Source organism: Chenopodium album, chromosome 9, assembly GCF_948465745.1.
Source record: "Chenopodium album chromosome 9, dcCheAlbu1.1, whole genome shotgun sequence".
In the NCBI taxonomy this organism is placed as follows: Eukaryota; Viridiplantae; Streptophyta; class Magnoliopsida; order Caryophyllales; family Amaranthaceae; genus Chenopodium; species Chenopodium album.
In genome coordinates, this window is record NC_137842.1 from 66,463,547 (window position 1) to 66,477,397 (window position 13,851).

General features: G+C 37.9%; 2 protein-coding genes across 3 annotated transcripts; one reads left to right on the forward strand and one right to left on the reverse strand.

Annotated features, from left to right (window-relative positions):
• Positions 1 to 594: 594 nt before the first annotated feature.
• Positions 595 to 11,205, forward strand: LOC145558853 (uncharacterized). 2 transcript variants are annotated; one of them, XM_081620200.1, is made up of 5 exons: positions 595 to 785; positions 8,144 to 9,437; positions 9,578 to 9,603; positions 9,799 to 10,098; positions 10,191 to 10,360. In XM_081620200.1, the coding sequence occupies exons 2-5, from the start codon at positions 8,219 to 8,221 to the stop codon at positions 10,206 to 10,208; spliced, it is 1,563 nt and encodes a 520-aa protein (XP_081476326.1). In that variant the 5' UTR covers positions 595 to 785; positions 8,144 to 8,218; the 3' UTR covers positions 10,209 to 10,360. The 2 variants fall into 2 exon arrangements, with proteins under 2 accessions (XP_081476326.1, XP_081476325.1); XM_081620199.1 differs by having other exon boundaries at positions 597 to 785; positions 9,799 to 11,205.
• A 143-nt stretch (positions 11,206 to 11,348) lies between these two features.
• Positions 11,349 to 13,577, reverse strand: LOC145558002 (SNF1-related protein kinase regulatory subunit gamma-1-like). The gene is made up of 6 exons (XM_081619160.1): positions 13,484 to 13,577; positions 13,062 to 13,297; positions 12,651 to 12,758; positions 12,390 to 12,551; positions 11,930 to 12,225; positions 11,349 to 11,831 (listed from the first exon to the last, which is right to left on the reverse strand). The coding sequence occupies exons 1-6, from the start codon at positions 13,575 to 13,577 to the stop codon at positions 11,447 to 11,449; spliced, it is 1,281 nt and encodes a 426-aa protein (XP_081475286.1). The 3' UTR covers positions 11,349 to 11,446.
• Between the last annotated feature and the right edge of the window lie 274 nt (positions 13,578 to 13,851).

A 13,851-nucleotide genomic window follows, 5' to 3' on the forward strand; every position in this document is an offset into this window, starting at 1 on the left:
AGCTTAAAAGAATGAAATTTGGCTTTATATCATTAGCAATATCATTAGACATAAATTAAGAGCTGAACTGAACTGAGCTGAACTGAACTGAAATGAACTGAACTGAATTTCAACAGAAGAGAACAGACCCTTACTTTAAAATTGACTTTATAAAATGTCAATTTTCCTAACATAACACTCTTTGATTATAACTTTGAACAACAATTAACAAATTATTGCAATATTTCTCGTATCTTTTTATTTGTTATTCCACTTGCTTTATCAGTTATCACAACACATAGTAATAAACGATTGTGAATTTTCAAAATTAATATCTCTAATATAAACACAATAAATGTAAATTTATGACACAACCTATTCATTTAATTAAAAAATCTTCAAAACCAAAAACGGAAAATTGCCAATAATACCTAACACACATTACACTAATGGAAGAGGGGAAGAAAAACTTCACATCAGAAAAACACTTTGTGTCTTTGTAGAACCAACTTGTAAGTGTAGAACACTAGAACCATATGAATTGACACCATGACCTTTTCTTCCATCGACTGCCCTCATCAAAGCAATATCATCCACAAAATCATATTCTTCATATTAAGACCATACATTATACACTTATTAAAAAAGGTCCCAAATTCCATGCTTACCCAAATTCCCAACAAGTTGTACAACTATTGTAGTAATTACTTGAAAAGGAAAATCATATCCATCTCCATACTTCTGAGTTCTGACATTATTTGTTTATCTGGGTGCAGCAATTTTCTCCTAACTTTCTTCTTCTTCAGGTCAGTTCATCTTCATTACTTTGAATTCCCTGCTTTTATATTTAAATTTTGATCTGCCAATTTGTAGGATTTCAATGTACTTGTTTTGTATTTTTGGGATTTTTTTCTGTTCTTTTTCATTTGTTGAATGTGGATTTTACAATTGGGTGAATTTCAGTAAAGTGGGATTCAATTAAGTTCATATGATCTGAATTTTGGTAATTTTATTTGTTAAAGTACTAAACTTTTGTCGATTATGGTAAATTCGTGATAAATTATGCTGTGTGGATTTTAGTTAGCTTAGATAGTTAAAGTTTTCAGCACTAAGCTAACAAACGCCAAAAGCGCTAAGTACACCTGACCGACCGAGTAACCCCTAACCATGATCGAGTAATCCATGACCGACCGAATAACCCCGGCCATATCGTGTGGCCAGCCACATATAAAAATTTGTATAAAGATTTTGGAGGGGTGGTATCTAAAACCCGGGATCATATCTCGTTTACATCATTAAGTTCTCGGAGCATGAAATAGACTTGTAAGCAGCTAGACCCAGATGGGTTTTTTGTGACCTTGTTTGAATTTGAATAGTCTATGGCTGCCTATCTTGAACTTTGGAGCTTAAATTTGCTGGTCTGTTGTGAGGAAATAAATAAAGGAGTAAACTTTGTCAGACGTGTACATAGCAGATACCAGACCTTAATTATCCTTTAAGAAACTAGGGACCAAATATATCTTCTGGGCACATGATCCAAAGCTTTATTGATAATTCAACAACGGAGTTTACACAATAAAATTATTAATCCCGACTAAAAATGAACGAAGTAAATCTATATATATATATATATATATATATATATATATATATATATATATATATATATATATATATATATATATTTTATTATAATTATATTGATCACAAACTAGTATTATAGTGATGTACTTACTATTATACTACTAAGCAATAAAACAGAAATTACTTATCTCTTGATGCGTGAACTAAAGTGACAATAGTCGCGTCGTGGAAAACCACTGACCTAAAAGACGATTCCGCGCTACCTCCCGGTGCAGTAGACTAGAAGCGGTCACCCTCCACGATAAGCACGGCGCCGGAGTTTATGTGCACTCACAAACCCGACTGGAACTCAGAATACTTGCCCAGAAAACAGAACAGAAGAAACTCGTGTTTAGATAATTTTAGAGAGGAGAGATAACTGAATGTGTTGTGTGTTTTTGACTGGAAAAGGCAACGAGTATATATAGGCAGAAGAAGGGAGACATGAAACGTAAAACGAGGTACAAATCTGGCTAAGAAAACGACCAGATTCATTCAACCAGTCAACAACGTAAGCAGGAAACAAGGAATTAATTAATCAGCTATAATCAAGGGATTAATGATTGACTTAATTCCGTAATCCCAACAGTCAGAAAAGAATATTCCCAATAGACAGAAAAGAATATTCCCAACAGACAAAAAAAGAATATTCTGTTTAACAAGAAAAAAGAAATAAAATTCCTCCAAAAAGATAACAAGTACCCACGCCCGCGCATCGCATTCCCCAAGACCCAAGTCCCGAGGCCGACCCGGCTCGGCGCGCGCGCGCGCGTGTGTGTGTGTGGAGTAACACTTAACTCCCACTCACTCAACTAAGTAGTGTTAAGACACTACAATATAAAAACAAGGAAAAACCTTTCCCCCCAACCAATGTGGGATTTTTCCCTTTCATTTGTTTTTCTCTCTCTCTTGTTTTCCCCATCCCTCTTATTTTATATCAAGAACTTCCAACAATCCCCCACAGGTTCGAAGATATGAAAAAGAAAGGAAGGAAAAGATGAATTCTGGGCAAAACAAAACAATTGCATAAATGTCAATGTCTCGCGACTTGAATTAACACATAGTGGACATCAAGCTATGATCCCTCACCTACCAAGTGACTTTCGTCTTGAACTCAATAGGGAGTTAGGAACCCGTCACTTTGAGCCACACAATTGAACATGTATAATATTATGAAATTCCGCGAATAAAGGTGACGCATTATACTGGCGAGCCTGGATGCTCATAGGTGCTCTAGAGTATAAGCCCACGAAATACTCATAGGAAGCGGCCACACTTCCACACCTAAGTAGGTGAACTCCATCAAGTGTGAGCTACAACACACCTCCAAAAATATGGATATGGGTTCATTAAGAGCCATATGCTCAACCTCCTTCTCATTTGTAGCTAAGCACAACAAACATCTAGAGATGGTCCAATAAAAACAAAATGTGCTTCCGAATTATTATATAATGTCCCCCTTTGAACTCATGGTGAGTAGGAGTTCACTATTTCACAATTCATACAACGGGCTTTAGCCCCATCTCTTCCGATGTTTCCAAAACTAGTTTTTTGCATAGGCCTTTAGTTAACGGATCCGCAATGTTCTTTTCGGACTTAACATAGTCCAGTGATATCACCCCTTCAGACAACAGATTTCTGACGGCTTTATGCCTCACACGGATGTGTCTCTTTTTCCCATTATAGGCATGGTTGTGAGCAACAGCAATAGCAGCTTGCGAATCACAATGAAGTGCAACTGAAGGAGCTGGCTTCCCCCACAGCGGAATATCTGCAAGCATGTTCCTCAACCATTCTGCCTCATGACCTGCCAATTCAAGAGCAATAAACTCAGATTCCATAGTAGACATAGCAGTACAAGATTGCTTACAAGATTTCCAGGATACAGCTCCACCACCAAGGGTGAAGACATAGCCACTAGTAGAGTTAACTTCATCATTATCGGATACCCAGTTGGCATCACAAAAACCTTCCAAAACTCCAGGAAATTTGGAGTAGTGCAAACCCCAATCCGCAGTACCCTTAAGGTACCTAAGCAACCTCCTAAGAGCAATCCAATGATCACTGCTTGGGTTATGAGTGTACCTGCTCAACCTACTAACAGAATAAGCAATGTCAGGTCTAGTGTAGTTCATTAGAAACATAACACTACCAATAATTCGAGCATACTCAGACTGATTAACTGGATCACCATTATTTTTCTTTAGATGGAAACTTGGGTCATATGGAGTCTTAACTGGATCGACATTAAATGAGTCAAACCTTTTAAGAAGCTTTTCAACATAGTGTGACTGATTAAGACAGATGCCTTTTGGAGTCCTTTTGATTTTTACTCCCAAAATCACATCTGCCTCACCCATGTCTTTCATTTCAAAATTCGAACTCAAAAACTGTTTTGTCTCATTTACTCGATCCAAGTCAGTCCCAAAAATCAACATATCATCCACATAAAGACAAATAATTACACAACCATGACTATCATGCTTAAAATATACATAAGAGTCACCTTCATTAACATGAAAACCATTACCAGTCATAGTCTTATCAAATTTGTCATGCCATTGCTTTGGTGCTTGTTTGAGCCCATACAATGACTTGACTAACTTACAAACCTTGTTCTCTTGGCCTGGAACAACAAACCCTTCAGGTTGGACCATATAAATCTCCTCATCCAAGTCACCATTCAAAAATGCAGTTTTGACATCCATTTGATGAACAACAAGATAAAAAATGCAAGCAAGAGCAATTAAAGTCCTAATGGTTGCAATTTTAGTAACAGAGTAGTAGGTATCAAAATAATCAATGCCAAACTTTTGGGTAAAACCCCTTACCACTATCCTTGCCTTATACTTGTCTATGGATCCATCGGCCTTTAACTTTTTCCGAAAGATCCATTTACAAGTAATGGGCTTACAACCTCTAGGAAGTTCAACCAATTCCCAAGTGTTATTATTGAGAATTGATTGTAACTCACTATCAATTGCTTCTTTCCAAAAAACAGCATCAACTGACCTCATTGCCTCATCATAGGTTCTTGGATCATCTTCCAAAACAAAAATATGCACAAAATCATCATCAATTAAGGAAGATTCAGATAAACAGGAAGTAATAAAATCAGGACCAAAACTGTTTTCCTTTCTTGCCCTTTTGCTTCTCCTTGGCTCTAAAACAGAATCATCGTTAGTAATAGGAGCATTAGCAATAGGTAAACTAACAGAACTACTAGCATGCAATTCACTATCATTAGAAGAAGACATCTTCAAAGGAAAAATGTTCTCAAAGAACTCAGCATCTCTAGCTTCAATGATATGACCACCTGCATAAGAGTTGTTAGCACCTTTAACAAAGAAACGATAAGCTGCACTTTGGTAAGCATAGCCAATAAAAATAGCATCAACAGTTTTGGGACCAATTTTATCCCTCTTGAAACTAGGTATGCCTACTTTTGCTAGGCACCCCCACACTTACAAGTATTTCAGGTTTGGCACTCGACCTTTCCATATTTCGTATGGAGTCTTGTCAAGCTTCTTGTGAGGAACCCTGTTCAAAACATGACAAGCAGAAAGAATAGCCTCCCCCCACATGTTATTAGGAAGCCCAGAACTAATAAGCATAGAATTCATCATATTCTTTAAAGTTCTATTTTTCCTTTCAGCTATACCGTTTTGTTCGGGTGAATAGGGAGCCGTCGTCTCATGAACAATGCCAAGTTGCTCACAAAATGCCTTAAGAGTGTCAGGGCTGTACTCACCACCCCTATCACTCCTAACCCTTTTAATCTTTTTGTCCAATTGGTTTTCTACCTCAGCTTTATATTTGAGGAACATTTCCTCAGCTTCGTCCTTAGACCTGAGAAGATAAACCATGCAAAAACGTGAACAATCATCAACAAAAGTAATATAATACTTTTTACCCCCTCTACTTTCGTGATTATTAAAATCACCTAAGTCACTATGAACAAGCTCTAGTACTTCAGTCTGTCTATCTACTGATTTAAATGGCTTCTTTGTAAATTTGGCTTCAACACAAACTTGACATTTTGAAAAATCAGTATTAGAAAAACTTGGAATCAAATTTAAGTGTTTAAGCCTTTTAACAGAATCAATATTAACGTGACCTAATCTAGCATGCCATAAATCAATAGACTCAGCAATATAAGCAGAAGAAGTACTAGCATTCTTATTCATAGTGTCAATTTTAACATCAAGAGTATAAAGCCCCCCATTACAAAATCCCTTCCCTACAAATTCCCCATTGCGAGTAAGAACTAATCTATCAGAATCGAAAGAGAGCTTCAGTCCAGCTTTCATGAGTAAACTGCCAGAAATTAAATTCATGCGCATTTCTGGAACATGCAAGACATTAGTCAGAGTAAGCAATTTTCCAGAAGTGAGAGTGAGAACGATCTTCCCTTTGCCTTGGATAGAAGCAGAAGCTGAGTTGCCCATGAAGACATTTTCACCTTCAACCTTGTCATAGGTAGTGAACATGTCCTTGTTGGCGCAGATGTGCCTGGTAGCTCCAGTGTCAACAATCCACTCAGTAGCATTACCTGTAAAGTTAGCTTCTAAAACAACAACAACAATAACGTCAGAATCCTTAATAAGATTTGCTTGACTTTGCCCATTCTTCTTCTTGACCCTGCAATCTTTAGCCTTGTGACCAGTCAGACCACACTCAAAACAAGTACCCTTAAACTTGTACTTCTGAATCTTCCCTTTAGGCTTAAGGTTACTGTTTTTGGCTTTGGACTGGTTGTTTGATTTGGGTTCAACAAGGTTGGCTTTGGCAGAAGAAGAGGAAGGAAAAACAGAAGGGGTTTTGTCTTTGATACGGTTTTCCTCCTCGATTTTGAGGTGGGCAGCAAGTTCCTCTAAGGTTAGGTCTTTCTTTTTGTGCATGAGTTGGTTACGAAAATCCTTCCAAGAGGGAGGGAGTTTCTCAATCAGAACAATAGCAAGGGTAGTATCACAAATAGACAGACCTTCAGCAGTCATATTAATACAAACACTCTCATAAGCATGAATCTGATCAATAATAGGCTTATCATCAACAACTTGAAAACTTAACCACTTACTAACACAATAACGTTTAGTACCAGCATCATCAGTTCTATATTTTTTCTCTAAAACATCCCAAATATCCTTAGCATGATAAAAACCCATATAAATATCCAACAGACTATTCGACATATAATGCAACAACATGCCCTTACAGGTTCTATCATCCTTAGCAAACTTAACATCACTTTCAGACAAATTATCCTTATCATCAGGTTCAACAATATCATCAAGAACATATGCAACATCAATTTGCTCCAAATAAAAACGCATCCTAACAGGCCAACGTTTATAATTCTTTCCATCTAGAGGTTCTAACTTAGACATATCAGGAATCAGAAACTTGGAAGCCATAATCGTCTTTTAGATTGTTATACTACTAAGCAATAAAACAGAAATTACTTATCTCTTGATGCGTGAACCAAAGTGACAATAGCCGCGTCGTGGAAAACCACTGACCTAAAAGACGATTCCGCGCTACCTCCCGGTGCAGTAGACTAGAAGCGGTCGCCCTCCAGGATAAGCACGGCGCCGGAGTTTAACAGAAGAAACTCGTGTTTAGATAATTTTATAGAGGAGAGATAACTGAATGTGTTGTGTGTTTTTTACTGGAAAAAGCAACGAGTACTGGCTAAGAAAACGACCAGATTCATTCAACCAGTCAACAACGTAAGCAGGAAACAAGGAATTAATTAATCAGCTATAATCAAGGACCCACGCCCGCGCATCGCATTCCCCGAGGCCCGAGCCGACCCGGCCCGGCTCGGCGCGCGCGCGCGTGTGTGTGGAGTAACACTTAACTCCCACTCACTCAACTAAGTAGTGTTAAGACACTACAATATAAAAACAAGGAAAAACCTTTCCCCCCAACCAATGTGGGATTTTTCCCTTTCATTTGTTTTTCTCTCTCTCTTGTTTTTCCCCATCCCTCTTATTTTATATCAAGAACTTCCAACAATTACAATCAAGGGTGTAAAGGAATAAATTCAAATGAGTAAGGCTGCTGATTTTTGATGTCAGATCACTGGTGGGAGGTTGTCCTTGGTTGATGGCACAGTCAGTCTGCCTCTGACATAGGTCATAGGACTCACTTTGTTCTTTTCCTCTTTGTAATAATCTAAGGGTTTTGTGATAATTTTCAATGTCAAATCTTCTTTGTTTTGTCTTAAGCAGAAATTTTAAGGATGTACTTAAGTGTTGGAAGTTGGCTGCATTCCAATTCTCTGTCATGTTATATTGATATTACTGGTTCTTTAGCAAACTGTTGTTGAGTTCATTTGTTGTTCTCGGGAAATTTTCGTTCAATTCAGGATTTTCTATAAGGAGTTAGCAATCTTAGCATAGTACCTGACTTGATGGAGAAACTTGATTGATGTACATGAGCTCACCTTAATGCAGAGATATATGCCTGAATGTTTGATTAACTTTGAATTTGTTTATTTTTCTGTAAAATGAATTTTGATTGCATGTATGCATTTCAGGGGGAAATTGCATCTTGAGAGTAAGTAAAGTGCTTTAAGGAAGAGTAGAAAAGGATACTTGCACTTTCCAGCTACATGTCTGATCATGCTGCTAGGCCTTCTCATGACGAGGATGCAACATCGATGACATCCTTACAAGCCCATCAGCCGAGCTGGATGACCTGCTGGATAAATAACAGTTCTAAGCCAAGATCAATCGCTGACAATTCCTCATTTTTGCGCTACAATAAAGGACATGCTGATACAAGAGGCTCCCTGGTGCAAAGTGGGCTTAAGACAGAAGATAGTCTTCAATCTGGGAAAGGAATAAGTAAAAGTCCTGAAGAAATAAAAACCGGGGGATGTGTTAATGAGGATTTGACTAAGAAACTGGGAAATTTTAAGAATAAACTCAGTAATTTATCTTTTCCAAGTCTCACCCTTGGCCAATACAAAGAGAGTGCCTCAACAGTTGGGACAGAAGTTGATCACGAGTTTGGCCACAAGTCCATGGCTCTAACCTTAGCTGTTGGTAAAGAGGATACTTCGAGGGATTTCAATTTGAGGAATAGCAAGCAACAAGCTATGTCGAATTTATTCCAAGAACAGAAAGGCAAAGGTGTATCAAGATCTTTTAACAATAACAAATCTGATGCATCAAAGCCAGTTGTGGTATTTGAACGACACTTTTCGAATGATAATTTCACATGTTTTAGTCAGGATCGTTGCAAGTATCAAAAATCCTCTTCAGTCCTGTTTCATGAAAAGAAAATGGGAAATGACCTTTGTCGTGATTCTGGAATGAGTGATGAAGTACGTTTGCAACATGGTTGTCCCTCAGGGAAAAAGAATTTTCAGTCCTTTTTTCTCAAGCAGCAGTCTCAAAACGGGGGCCAACCCCTCGATAGCGTTCCATGTTCTTTCCGCAATGTAGAGACTATGAGGATTTGTACAATGGTTGATTCTGTGGAGAATTCACCTGGAGATCCTCCCAAAATTTCTCAGAGAGCCCATCACATTCTATTCACCAAAGAAACTTGTGTTAATATGTCAAAAGGACATCAGGTGATGGTTGAACCAACTTCAGCTCATCAAGAAGAGAAGACATTTGGTGGGCCTTTTAGCATGTTTACTAATGTTGCTCCTCGTTCAAGAGGAGTGAAGATCCAACCTCTGTGGACCTCCACTGATGATAGTGAAGAGAAGGAAAATACTGCAAATCCTTCCATCTGTAAAACGGGTTCAAGGAATGAAGCATCTGCTGAAACTAATGGAATGCAAGTAGAAGCTCCTAAGAACCGGCAAAATCTATTGGGTATTTTGCAGCTCTCTCAATGTAGTTTTAGACTTTGCTGAACCATGCCTTTATTTCTTGTCTTTAGCTAAGCAGGAAGTTGAGCTGTTCTAGAGCAATTCTCTTAAACTAATTCAGCATGTTTCTTTATTTTATCACAGGTATGGAACCATCCCCATCAACTAAGGTATCTATTTCTTAATTCTTGTTGATTATGGGTTGCATGATCATTTAACAAGAATACTTGTACATGCAATATCTACTAGTTTTGAGGATATTGGTGTTTCGGGCATTTCATTTGGAATAATTATAAATTGTCTGACAAAAATGTGCTTCTCCAAATTATATAAGCTCATGTAGTTGCCTGATGCTTTGCATTCAGGATGATACTATGGCTGAAAGTAGCCCACCAACTGCCTGTGATTCAAGCTCAGAGAAAACCAGAAGCAAAAGGCCTATCACAGAGATACCTGACATAAATGAAGAGGCAGAAGAGCAACCTGGGCTTCAACCTGCAGTAAGTTCAACTGATGGAAAAGACCCAAGTACTTCAAGAGTCCGTAGCTTGAATGCTAAACAGCTCTTCTCATCTCATGAACAGACCTCAAGGTCTAAGAGTAATACCCGACAAGAACGTTCTCTTGGCCCAGATTCGGGTAACAGATGGATTAAGCGTCTGAAGGTAAGTTCTTCTGATTCATTAGGGGTTGGTACCAAGAGTTCAGATATGGGGGAAGGCTCTTCGCATGAGAAATTTAATACATTCTTCAACAGAATAACAAAATACAATAGAGAGAGCTTTGACGCCAAGTTACGCAAGCATCATGGCAAGGCACAGATGGAGATAGAGCAAAATGTGGAGGCTCCAAGAAATGGTGGGTCCTCATCCCTGGTGGCAACAAACAGGAACCGAAGTATGCTTGGTTGTTCTTGGATTCAGAGATGGTGTCAGAAGAGTACTGCTCCCCCGCCAAGTAATGCTGAGCCCCTGGTGATCTGTGAGCCTCATCGCTTGAAGATAGGGCAGGATGAGCTTGCAAAGAAACAGTTCCCAAGTATTGCTGCCATGGCATTGATGGGGAAAGCCATGAATGGACTCCAATCATGCGAATTTAAGAAAAGAGGATCCATTGTAGTTTGGAATACCAAGGAGTACTAAGATACGTCTGCAATGAACTACCAAAATTATACCGTTAAAGAGATGCTCTTGGCAATTGTATAATGTGGATATATAGAACTATCCTTAATTTATTTTTTAATCCAACAATTGATGGACAGGATTATATTTTAGAGCACACTAGCACTCTACATTTTTCACAGTGGGGTTCTTTATAATGGCGGATCATCCTGCAGAAGTGTCTTTCCTCCTGGATGCAGCCACTCTGTGGCAGGACCTCTTTTTTTGGGTCTAGAATCCAAGTAGGCATCATTTTTCTGCAACCGAGCCTGAAATGATTTGAAGACAATGGTGTGTCATTTCTCAACAACGAGGGATGATTTAATTCTTTGGAGGCTATGTGAGGCATAAATTTCTTACTCGGCATCTCCAAACAGGTTATGGAGAGTTCCCAAATGATCCCCAGTGTTTCTGCTGTAGTTTGATGTGGTCAGTTATCTTTTGTCAATTAATTCATTATAAAGGGATCCTTAGTTGATATTTCAATTTTATTGTGCTTTCTTTGTAAATTTTTGTACTCCATTTGCCTAGTTTGTGGTTTGAGACTATGTAGATTGCCTTTGGCATGATAATTTTCATTCGGATTGTTTATTACATGGCTGATGGTTATAATCGCTGCTGTGAAATTCAGTTTAACTCCAAGCATCTGACTGGAGACCCTAAATATCATAATTGAGTCAGCTTGAGCATTGAGCTCCACACTACACATAATCGTACAGTTTTAAGATCACACAATAATAAGAAGCCTGACTCGACAGGGCTTATGACATTCAACCGACCTGATTAGAACAGTCAATTCTACAGCATCTTCACTTCACCTTAAATTACAGAAAGAAAAAAGGCACAGAGGGGCTTACTGGTCAGACACTAAGGTACCATTTTCTATATGGCATCCAGTTTTCTGTAAAGCGAATTCAAAGAACCCACCTCCATTGATCCTCGATTCCAAACAAGGTGGAGCAAACTCTATGATAATGTCTTTAAAGGTAAGGGCAGCTATCATTCTGTTCGATTCATCAACTATGAAGCTGGACTCATTGTTTGTCTCTGTCATTTTTACCATGACCTGCTTAAGGGTGTCGGTTTCTTTGTGGATGACTGGTGAATCCATTCTCGGGATAAAATTATTTCTTAGGCGGAAACTTTGGGCCACCAGATCATGCTGCTGATTCTCAGTTATAAGGTTGTAGCTGTCCTCATTGCTGGCTATTTTAATGAACTCTGCCAAAGTCATAGTCCTATAACAAGAGCAAGAGAATCTGTTTTAGCAACAACTCGTCGAAAATGAGCCTGCAGTAGTACAGTTACAGGTAATACAACTAAGGATGTAACTCACTTGGATTTAGAAAACAGTTGATAGTTGTTTAGAAGGGTGATGTCATCTTTTCTTACTGTTCCAATCACCTCTCCAGTCATTCTGTCTACTGCAGCAACAGTAGCGAATCTGTTTTCCGACATAACTAACAATGCTTCTGAAATACTTTGATCTCCATATACTTGATAGACAGAGTTCTTCCTCTGAAATCTGTCATAGACATTAATGTTGCTTGGATTAGTGTTTTCAATGTTTTTTCTAATATATACAATCCTTGAACTTGTTTTAGTACCGAAATTTTGACAAGGAAACGTTAGCTATGCTGTCAAACCACTCTAACCCACTTGATCGGAGAAGGAACTTGACTACAGCATTCTGCTACCAAACTGAAGATAATAAGTTCTCTGCAGTTGTATAAAATGAAAATCTTTGCAGTCTTACTATGGAAAATCTATCTGTAAAGCTTTGAAAAGAAGATTACCTGTGAAATGAAACCGATAACTTGATCTGTAGCTCGTTCTATGACAGGCAGAACAAGGAGCTGATGCTTAGATAGCAGCAGAAGCACTTGAAAGAGAGTATCGTCTTCCAAATGCACAGGAATGTATGGATCCCATAGGAAGTATTTCGCTAGCTCTCCTACCTATTGAATTATTATATGATGACATAACATGTTTATTAAAAAGTCTCTAGTAGGCTATTGTATAATTCTTCCTTCGGACAGAAGAGTTGAAAATTGTACCTTAGCTTGCTTCAAATCAGGATTCTGATCTAGCCTCGAGATGAAGCCTTCGAAAGCTCGTTGTCCAGCTTCGTTTTGGCTTTGACTAGTTTCATACTTTTTAAGCCTCTGCAATATTTCATCATCACTAAATGACCACAGTACCAGGACTGAAAAACTGGACAAATTTAGAAATTGATGAAGTAAATAATGTTTATTATAAAAAATAAACAAGCAAGAGATTGTTTATTTATTCCATTGGTTCATCTGTTTATACAATTGAAATTAATCTTGTATGCATTGATATGGTTATCTGTTGTTCATGTACTAGTGTACATATAACATATGGAGCTTGTGCATACAAATAAACGATAAATCGTGACTGATATCCAAATAAACTATCTGAGGACTGGATTTTTAATTTTTATGTACCTGTATGCACCACACGATCATGGAAGCAAAACTAATGACACCGATGTAGCGGTCCGAAAGCCTTGAAATGGCAGCATTATTAGCACTAGAGTTGTCTGTGATGAGTGCTACTGCTACATTCTTCTCATACAGCAAGCGTATTGCATCTCTTAGTGAATCCCCAGCCTTTACTTCCAGTACTTGTGCCATCAATATATAGTTCAGCAGGAAAGAATAAAAAAGAAGGGGAGTTAGATCTATTTAGATAACATAAAACATTATGTGAACAAAAAGATCACATAGTACGACTTGTGACAGTTGTGAGTAATATTACTCCCTCCATCGAGATTATAGTCACGTTGATAATGTAATACGATAATGATCTAGTAACGTACAAACATGACAACAACTAGATAATTGTCGAAGAAATGAAGGGTACTAACCAGGTGCATCTCTGATGCCAGGCAAGGAGGAGATGGAGATGTTGTTAAGGTAGGTTTGGAGAGCGGAGGAATAGTCTTTTGAATGATTCTCCATCTTTTGTTTTTCAAGGAGAAAAATGATGGTTACATTGCTTGCAAATTTGTAACTGAATAACTAATTAAGCTAAATTCCGTGTTTTGGTTTTGTTCCTTGAAATTTTCACTATTTGCCACATGGCTATGAAAATCATCACATCATTTTATTGATTTAGTTGACATTAAATACCACAAATGCTGCACAGATCTACTAAATTCTTAATTTTAAGAAAATAACTGATTATTGAATATTAATTCTAAGTAATTTATTTAAAAGAGAAAAAAAAAATCCA